Here is a 9231-nt window from a genome sequence, read left to right as displayed (position 1 = left end):
CCGCGGAGAGGGAAACGGAGAAAGAGCTTGGGGTAAGGATGTATGTGCGTGCGTGTGGAGAAGGCAGATCACTTGTGAATGGCTTGAAAAAAATAATTGGGGGAGGGCGTGGAGGGGGGGAAGCGGAAACTTTCCTATAAAACTCAGCAAAAGTCCCTCCTCTCCACGTCAGGCCAATGACACTGCTGCCCCCAAACTTTCCGCCAGCAGGAGCTATAAGAACCTCCAAGTCTTCAACTTTCTCCCAATCCCAGACACCTCGAAGGGGCTCCAAGGAGGGATCGGGAGGGATTTTTTTTTTTGGTTGGCCTTTTTATTTTTTTGCTCTTGGATCCTGATGCCATCCCCCCTCCCCCCAAAGTGAGGTCCTCCCTCCTTCCTTCCCTCCTCCTTCTCCTCGCAGGCCAGCGAAGCAGCCGATCAAGGGGGAGCTGGCGGGTTAGGTGCCCCCCTCTTCTCCCTGCCCTCCCCCCCCTCCCGGCCCGCTTCTCGCGTCTCCCCCCAGAGATGATGCAGCAGGACGAGTCAAACTCTCCAGTCTCCCCCGCCGACGACAGCTTGAGCAACAGCGAAGAGGAGCCGGACCGGCAGCAGCTGCCCAACAACAAGAGAGGGGGGCGCAAGCGCCGCTCCAGCCGCCGCAGCGCCGGCGGCGCCGTCGGGGCCGCGGACGAGCCGTGCAGCCCGGCCCAAGGCAAGCGGGGCAAGAAGTGCGGGGCGGGCGGGGGCGGCGGCGGCGGCGGCAGCAGCAGCGGCGGCGGCAGCCCCCAGTCCTACGAGGAGCTGCAGACCCAGCGGGTCATGGCCAACGTGCGGGAGCGGCAGCGCACGCAGTCGCTGAACGAAGCCTTCGCCGCCCTGCGGAAGATCATCCCCACGCTGCCCTCGGACAAGCTGAGCAAGATCCAGACCCTCAAGCTGGCGGCCAGGTACATCGACTTCCTCTACCAGGTCTTACAGAGCGACGAGCTGGACTCCAAGATGGCAAGCTGCAGCTATGTGGCCCACGAGCGGCTCAGCTACGCCTTCTCGGTGTGGAGAATGGAGGGCGCCTGGTCCATGTCCGCATCCCACTAGCAGGCGGCGTCCCCCACCCGCATCCCCCCGGCAGGAGCCCTAGGTAAGGCAGGGACCCCGAACCCGGCGGGAGGAAGCGGGGAGGGAGGCCAGAGGCCGCGCCGTGAGCCGGGCACGCGTGGCCGTGGGGCAGAGGGCCCGCAGCCGCCGCAGGGCCTGGCTGCCCGAGCGGGGCGGCCGGAGGGGCCTCCCCCGGCGCGGCCGTCCCTCCTCCTGCGCGGCCCGAGCCCCCGGACCCACGCGTGGCCGGGCTGCGGGCGGGACGCGGCGGGTGTGCCCCAGCCAGATGGGGCCGGCCTGAGATCGCTTTTCCACCAAACGCTGCGGAGCCAGCGGGGCTGCTGGGATGGCTCCTGCGGCCGCCGCCGCTGCTGCTGCTGCTCGTATTTTGAAGTGAATCCTTGTCCTCCCGTTGCGCTGCCCGATAAGGGTTTCCTACCGCCCTGTCCCTTCCCTCGGCCCTGACACCAGGCACCGCCAGGCTGGGGTGTCACACGGTCACCGCGCCGCCCGCACGGCGAGCTCGCCCTTCTCCATTCCTGCCCGATGCGCGATTTCCAGAGACAGAGAGGTGTAGGTAGATGTCTGTGTAACTTTCGTTTCAGTAACGAGTTTTCCGCCCTTTCTGGGTTTTTGCAGATGACATTGTTCCCACAGAAGGAGAGAATGGACAATCTAGAGACTCTGAAGTTGGATACGATTTTTTTTTGATCTTTTCTAACCAAAAAATGTGCCAAGGATTTCTTGGAAATTAGAAGAGTAAAATCCAAATTCAAAGCAGGGCGTGGGGAGCACTTAAGGAAAGAGAAAGAGAGAAGGGCTTTGGACAGTGACTACCCTCTGGGCGTCGGTACAATCCACACATCTCTGCATTCTGATAGAAGTCTGAATCGTTCGATTTTATTTTTTTTTTTAATTTTGACGAAGAATGTTGGAATCGAACTTTTTTTTTGTTTGCCCTTTTTTTTTTTTTTTTGCATGCATGCATTCCCAAGAGGTCGTGCTTATGAGCCACTGATGAAAGGAAATACATTATTGTGGACTTTCTTCATTCTTGAATGAAACCAAGCAGCCAACCAAAAATATCCCTGTAGAGATGAAAACCTTTTTTATTTTTTTTAAATTTTTTTTTTTAGGGGGGAATAAGCTGGGCTCAAACTGTCATATACCCGGTTCCTAACTTTTTTATTATTAATATTTTTCCTCTGAGAAAAAAAAATAAACATTTTATTTATTTATTGATGACCCATGTTAAAATGCAAATAGATCCGGTGTCTAAATGCATTCCTATTTTTATGATTGTTTTGTAAATATCATTGTATATTATTTTTCTGCAATAAATAAATATGATTGAAATTTTAATAACCTTAAAGTTTGGTCTCTCTGAGAACTCAGGGTTAGAGCTGTAGAAAAATACCTGCTTGTTGAGCTGTAAAGACACCCAAGAGAGAGGGGGCACTAGTATAAACAAACCAGGCGAAAAACGCAAATAAACTAGCTACTGACAGACACAGGCAGGTTATTTATTGAGACAGCTTTATTATTCTGTGCTGAAGCTCACTGCATCTGCAGAGGAAGGTGTTGTCTCTTCTCTCTTTCTCTCGCCCTTTAATCTTCTCGCCAGGCACGGCGGAGTTGCGTGGGGAGCGCAGTTTTCGCAGCAGCCGAGCTCTATCCGCGCCTTGGTGCTTTGCCCCCAGATGCGAGGCAGGAGCAGGGCCCGTTTCCCAGCCCCCGGCGCAGGTACTTTTGCTGATATCGCTGAAGAAGCGGCATGGGTGTTAAACGGGGATTCGTCCATCCAAAGGGAAAGCAAAAGAAAGTGAGATTGAAATAGGGAAGTGTCTAGCGAGTGGGGCTTTCCGGTGGAAGTGATGTTTGACTGCTCTGCTCTCTAGGGTTTTATATAATATATATATACTAGCGATCACATTTTCGTTTGGCAAAGCACGGAGGGATACTCTAACCCCACTCTTCTCCTTCTCTACGTGCAAGGCGCACATTGCCCCTCTTTCTTTTCACCACGCTTTCCGCGGGGTCCCAGCACGCGGCGAGAACCCGACTGCAAAAGAGAGGGAACCTCCAGATCTGAGGGCTTGGGAGGAAGGGGAAAGGGAAGTCGTAAAAAGAACCCCAGAAAACATAACAAGACGATCCAAACCCCAGCCCCTATAACCGGACAGCTGACTGTCTCTGCTGTCACTCGCTTATCTCCCAGCGCTTGGCAGCCGGGCAGGAGGGGGAAGCGGCGCCTCCTGCCCCTCTGTGGCCGCGAAAGGTGCGCGGGGAGCGCTGTGGCCCTGGGCGCTGAGCTGGGCCCTCCGTGGAGCCGGGCACTCTGCTGGCCCAAGTCTGGGGTAAATGGGATGGGGTGCTTTTCCAAGACAGAGCCTGTTCGCATAGCCCATGAGTTGACTTTATTTCCTGTATTTGTTTCCACATTCACATATTGCCGTCTGTTACCCACATAGCGCTGTTGTGAATATACTATCGGGCGTATTTTAAACCGGTGCGCGGTGTTTACAGTGGAGAGTTCGCAGCGCTTGTTTGCACTGAAGGATTAGCGAGCACTTGAAAATTAGATGACGGCCCCGGTGGTCGCAGCTCTCAGTGATGGAGAGGAGGGGAAGCCGCTGCGAGCTCCCGAGGGGTCGCTGCCTTTCCCCGGCACCCTGGCACCCGCAGCTGCCCTCTCAGAGACCCCGAACCCCCGGCCCCGATGCTGCCGAGGAGCAGGTAAAGTCTGCTCGCCTTACCCCGGCTGCAGCGAAGGCGAGAGGCACGGGGAGCCGGCGCAGCTTTGGCAGTGGAGCTAGGGGGATTTGGGAGCTTATAGAAGGTCTCGGTTGTTCCTTTTGGGGGAGAAATCACACCGGGGAAAGGTGGGGAAAACTCCTCATATTTAGGAAGAAAACAGGTTCCGGGAATGAAAAAAAAACAACCAACCAGACGAGCTGCTCGGTGCTGAAGGGAAGGCGTGTTTTGTGGAAGGGTATTCCTGCGAAATATGAACGAGGAATCAAGTGCACTCTAAAAGCCACGAATCAAACTGTGCTCGGCCTCAGAAATCGGGAGAGGCCCCGCTTGATGGACTGAAACCTGACTGGCTCTTTTGCAGCCGGCAAGAGGCCTCTGGGTCAACACCTTTCCAGCAAGCTGAACACCCGAGTGAGAAAAGTCCCCAATTCCTATCCGTGGGGCTCCTGCCACCGGCAGGTCTAGATGCTTTTCTCGCTTCTGTGTCCCTCCGAGCGGGTCCCTGCCGGCGCGGCAGCGTTCCTGGGCAGCAGGCACTCAGCCGGGGCTCCTTCTGACAACCGCTACCTCTGCCCTCTGCCTCATTAAAAAAAATAAATCATAAAAAATAGATAAACCTGTTTTAAAACTCAGGGCGTACCCTTTCCTGGGTTGAAATTGAGGACTGCAGATGCCTGGCGCTCCCCGAGCTAGAGCCAAAAACGATTAAGTCAGCGTCAGGCTTACTGAAGGAAAAAAGAAATAATATGTATATTAATTTGCCTTCTGGGAATTTTAAACACTCTGGCAATCGGAAAATTAACTCTGCCTTTAGAAACCCTGATTGATTTCGCTATTTTCTCAGAGGCATCGATCTGTCCCGTTTATTCTCAGGCTGAGAGAGAGGTCCGGTGGCACCGCGGCCGCGGCGGTGCCGGCGCTGCGCTCCTGCGGGGCGGCGGGCGGGGGGCTCCGCACATTCCTGGGCTTGGCAGGGGCCGCCCCGCTGCTTTCTCCGAGCCCGTATCGGATTCCTCCCCGGAGTATGATTTCACTTGAAGTCCTGCCCAGGAGCCCTTCAAAGTGCGCTCTTGTCCCGCTCCCATGATGTCAGGCGGTTTTCCCTGCATCTGTAATTTTAAGAAAAACAAACAAACGCGCCGTGGGGATGTGGGGGGAAACGGAGGGAGAGGGCGGGGGCGCAAAAGTCACGGAAAAGCGCAGGGGGAGAGGGACTCACCTGCGGCGGCGGCGGCAGCTCGGGCACCTGCCTCCCGGGGCCCGGCCGCTCCCGGGAACGGGCTCAGCTCCCGCTCCGCTGCTCCCCCGGCTCCTCTCGGCGGCTGCACCGGCCCGGCTCACACGGCTCTCCCCTCACCTGCCCGCTCCGAGAGGCAGCAGACCCGCCGGGAGAGCGAGAGCGCTCCCGCCATAAATTAGCATCTTTGGGAAGCGGGTGGTGGCGGTGCTGACGGCAAATCCAATCCACCCCGTAAAGGGATCCGGGAGGCTAAAGCAAAAGAGAAAAAAAAAAAGAGGCGCACACATCCACATCCCATCAGGACTTATTTTATTTGCTGCACGCATAACCTGCCCGCAGTAAACATGGCACAGGATGTATTTTACATTAACTTCTGCACCAGCTTCTTTCGACTTCAGTCCACTTAATGTTCTTGGCAAATCAAAGCACGTGTCCTTTGAAGAAGGTGTGTAATTGGAGTTTAAGGCATGTATGGAATTCCCAGATGTCTATAAAGTAAGAAGGAGCATTTGGCAGGTCACTTGAAGGTGGAGCAGGTTAAAATCACTTGTAGAAAAGTCCCCCTTTTCTTTCTTGAAAGCAAACAAGCCGGCCATTTATAAGGACCAAGTGATCGACATTGCGGGAGGCTTAGAACGGTTTTACAGAGCAAGAACAATAAAGCAGCGGAAACCTAACGGATGATGGTAGCACCCGTTTTAAAATCCGAAATAAAACGCAAAGCAAAACTAAATATTCAGATAGGCGAAAAAGCTGTCCTTTCTCTTAGTAATTCTCTGTCTCCTCCGCCCGCTCAGGAGCGCTTGCGTTGTTGTTATCTACGCAGTCGTCTTGTCTTGGTTAGCGGACACTTCCTCACTCATTTCATAGAGAGGTGACGTTAAATTTGCAGAAACTTTGCAAAAATTCTCTTCTGCACTGTATGGTGACACGGGCAAGAAAAGAAGAGTGTTTTACTCCAAAATAATTCAGAGGAACCACGCCGGGATAAAGGACGACTGGCAAAGGTATCGGGAGCAATTAGATAACAGCAGAAATAATAACGAAATAGGTTTGGGGACAATTAGATGATGATCACTTCACTTTGGGGAGTATTATCAGCATTCGTAAGAAATATTAGCCCGAGCAGGACTATGGTTCTCTTGGGGGGAGGGGAGGGAGTGGGACGCAAATCCTCTTTGCTGGGCTGCAGAAATCCCAAAGCGAAATATTGCGGCGGGGAAGAAGACCCGCTCTGCCCTCGTAATGCGGGGAAATTCGGAGGTGGGAGGGGGCGAGATGAGGAAGGATGCTCTTGGGACGGGTCGGGGTCGCCCCCTCATGATTAGGGTTGCTTTGTTCTTTTCGGGCAGAGGCAGAGTCATTAAACAAGCAGTCAAGAAAGGAGCAATACACGCGACTGCAGCCGTGAAGGAAAGGAGGGATTCAGAGGGGAAGAGATTTTGACATGTGAAAAGTTAAGCAAGGTACCTGAAGGAGGTTTATTTTGACCAGATGTTAGAGCTTTTATGAAAATGTCACGTGATGCGAACAGATGTAGAACTTGCAAATAGAGCCCCGCCTTGTAAACACTGGGAAGAGAAAGGCTCACAGAAATTCAAGCATAAATCATTCCTCTTTTTCTATACGCATGTATTTGCACATAAATGTGCAGTATGCAGGCTCTACTAAAAATGCATTTTATTTGTTTTGTGTAACAAAAAAAGCAGCTGTTCTCTCCGAGCTTGCCATCCTCTTCACAGCGCGCCTAAACCAGTTTCCTTCTCCTTCCTTCCTTCACTTCCTTCCTTCCTTCCTTCCTTCCGTCCTTCCTTCCTTCCTTCCTTCCTTCCTTCCTTCCTTCCTTCCTTACTTCCTTCCTTCCTTCCTTCCTTCCTTCCTTCCTTCCTTCCTTCCTTCCTTCCTTCCTTCCTTCCTTCCTTCCTTCCTTCCTTCCTTCCTCTTCCTCTCTTCCTTCCTTCCTTCCTTCCTTCCTTCCTTCCTTCCTTCCTTCCTTCCTTCCTTCCTTTCCTTCCTTCTCCTTCTCCTTCCTTCCTTCCTTCCTTCCTTCCTTCCTTCCTTCCTTCCTTCCTTCCATTTCTTTTTACCTTTTCTTTCTTTTTATCTTTTTTCCTTTCTCCCTCCATCTCCTTACTCTTGGTCATTTCTTTCTCTTTTTTTTTTTTTTTTTTTTTCTTCTATCTTTCTCGCTCGTCTTTTCTCATTCTTTCTTTCCCGCCGGTTGACGCCCTCCTCCTTTATTCTCGGGTCCGTTTGATCCCAGGGAAAGTATCGGATCTCTCCTGGGAGGAGAAACTGAAACTAATCAATTGCCTTCTATTTGAAGGTGGGTAGGAGCTCCTGAGTGCACCGAGGAAAGCCTGGCTGGCGGCCCCCAGGGCTGCGGGCGCGGCGCAGGAGGGCGGATCTGCTCGGCTGTGCTCGGCTGTGCCGGCTGTGCCCGGCTCTGCTTGGCTCTGCCCGGCTGTGCTCGGCTCTGCCCGGCTGTGCCCGGCTGTGCCCGGCTCTGCTCGGCTGTGCCCGGCTGTGCCCTGCTCTGTGCCCGGCTGTGCCCGGCTCTGAGCTCGGCTGTGCCGGCTCTGCTCGGCTGTGCCCGGCTGTGCACGGCTCCTGCTCGGCTGTGCCCGGCTGTGCTCGCTGTGCCCGGCTGTGCCCGGCTGTGCCCGGCTGTGCCCGGCTCTGCTCGGCTGTGCCCGGCTCTGCTCGGCTCTGCCCGGCTGTGCACGGCTCTGCTCGGCTCTGCTCGGCTCTGCCCGGCTGTGCCCGGCTGTGCCCGGCTCTGCTCGGCTCTGCCCGGCTCTGCCCGGCTGTGCCCGGCTCTGCTCGGCTGTGCCCGGCTCTGCTCGGCTGTGCCCGGCTGTGCCCGACTGTGCCCTGCCCTGCCCGGCTCTGCGGCCGCTCCCGGACCCGGGGTCCGTGGGCGAGGGACCCCCTGTCCTGCCCGGCCCTGCCCTGCCCTGCCCGGCCCGGCCCTGCCCTGCCCCTTCCCTGCCCGGCCCCGGGCAGAGCCACGGCCTCTCCAGGAAATTAAAAGCTGTCCGACGTTTGCAGCAAGGCGCAGCCTGTTCCTCCGTAGATGCCAGCCCTGCGTTCCGGGGTGGGTTTTTCATTTTTTCCTTTTGTACGGTTTCCGGAAAGCCCTCTGGTATTTTAATGTGAAATGGATGTCAGAGCCCGCCGGCCGCGGTTTATCCGTGCGGCCGCAGGCGGCAGGTGGTGGGGCGGAAGGTGTTCCCTCTGCCAGCCCAGCAGAACGGCTCGGCAATGGCCAAGGGAAGGATCCCCTGCTGGAGCCAGAGGCAGGCCGAGCAACTCCTGCAAAACAGCCTGCCTGTGTTTCATTCACAGACCACTTCGATGAGCTGTAGATATGCCTTGCTTATTGCTGCACATCTGTTTCTGCAAGTGGATTTGACATAATAATTTTGAGCTGCGATGGAGGCTTTTATAATAGGTACCCCAATTAAATAACAGACGAGTTTTCACTGAATTATGCTGCACAGAAATTATTCAGTCCTTATTTTACTGTTTATGCAAATATTTTCAAAAGGCAAAAAGGCTGATATCAAGCACGTTAACTTTTAGAATGACAATGCAGGAGTATATAACGCAGATAAATAGGCTGAGGGTGCTATCCATAATAGATAGCATCAGTCTAGAAATCCCTGGGGATTCTTAATCTAAATTTATTTGCCTTTGAGTCCCAATCACATGATCTTGCAAAAATGCTTCAAGTTTTTTAAAATAAAGGACCCTTTTCATTAAAGGAATGGAGTATTTTCTTTCTCCCCCCTTCATTTCTCGTCTATTAATTCTATAAACGACAGACTCAGGATAGTCAGCTGATCTCACGATTTTCAGCAAATGATGATTTGTATTGTATTTTTTTAATGCAATTTAGAAACACAAAGGGAATTTTTTTTTTTTGTGTCAGAATTTGAAAAGGAGTGAGACTTTCCTTTGTTTGTGAAAATGTATAAATTCTGGACACAGCCACAAGCTACACACACACACCACACACACACACTCACTTCTGAACCACAGAGCTATCAAACATGTTTAGCGACAGAGTGAGACGCTGTCTACGAAGGGGTTGTTGATATAAGTGCCAAATTCGTGTTAATTTTTAAACAGGCAGCTAATTCCTCCACGAACCT

The 9231-nt window shown here is 53.4% G+C and overlaps 1 protein-coding gene across 1 annotated transcript; it reads left to right on the top strand.

Moving 5' to 3' along the window:
- The first annotated feature begins 507 nt into the window (after window positions 1-507).
- TWIST1 (twist family bHLH transcription factor 1) lies at window positions 508-1077 on the top strand. The gene has a single exon (XM_058037082.1). It carries the CDS (start codon window positions 508-510, stop codon window positions 1075-1077), a length of 570 nt encoding a protein of 189 aa, XP_057893065.1.
- Window positions 1078-9231: the final 8154 nt, after the last annotated feature.

Source organism: Melospiza georgiana, chromosome 1 (genome assembly GCF_028018845.1).
Source record: "Melospiza georgiana isolate bMelGeo1 chromosome 1, bMelGeo1.pri, whole genome shotgun sequence".
Taxonomy (NCBI): domain Eukaryota; kingdom Metazoa; phylum Chordata; class Aves; order Passeriformes; family Passerellidae; genus Melospiza; species Melospiza georgiana.
This window is presented reverse-complemented; position numbering and strand designations above follow the sequence as displayed.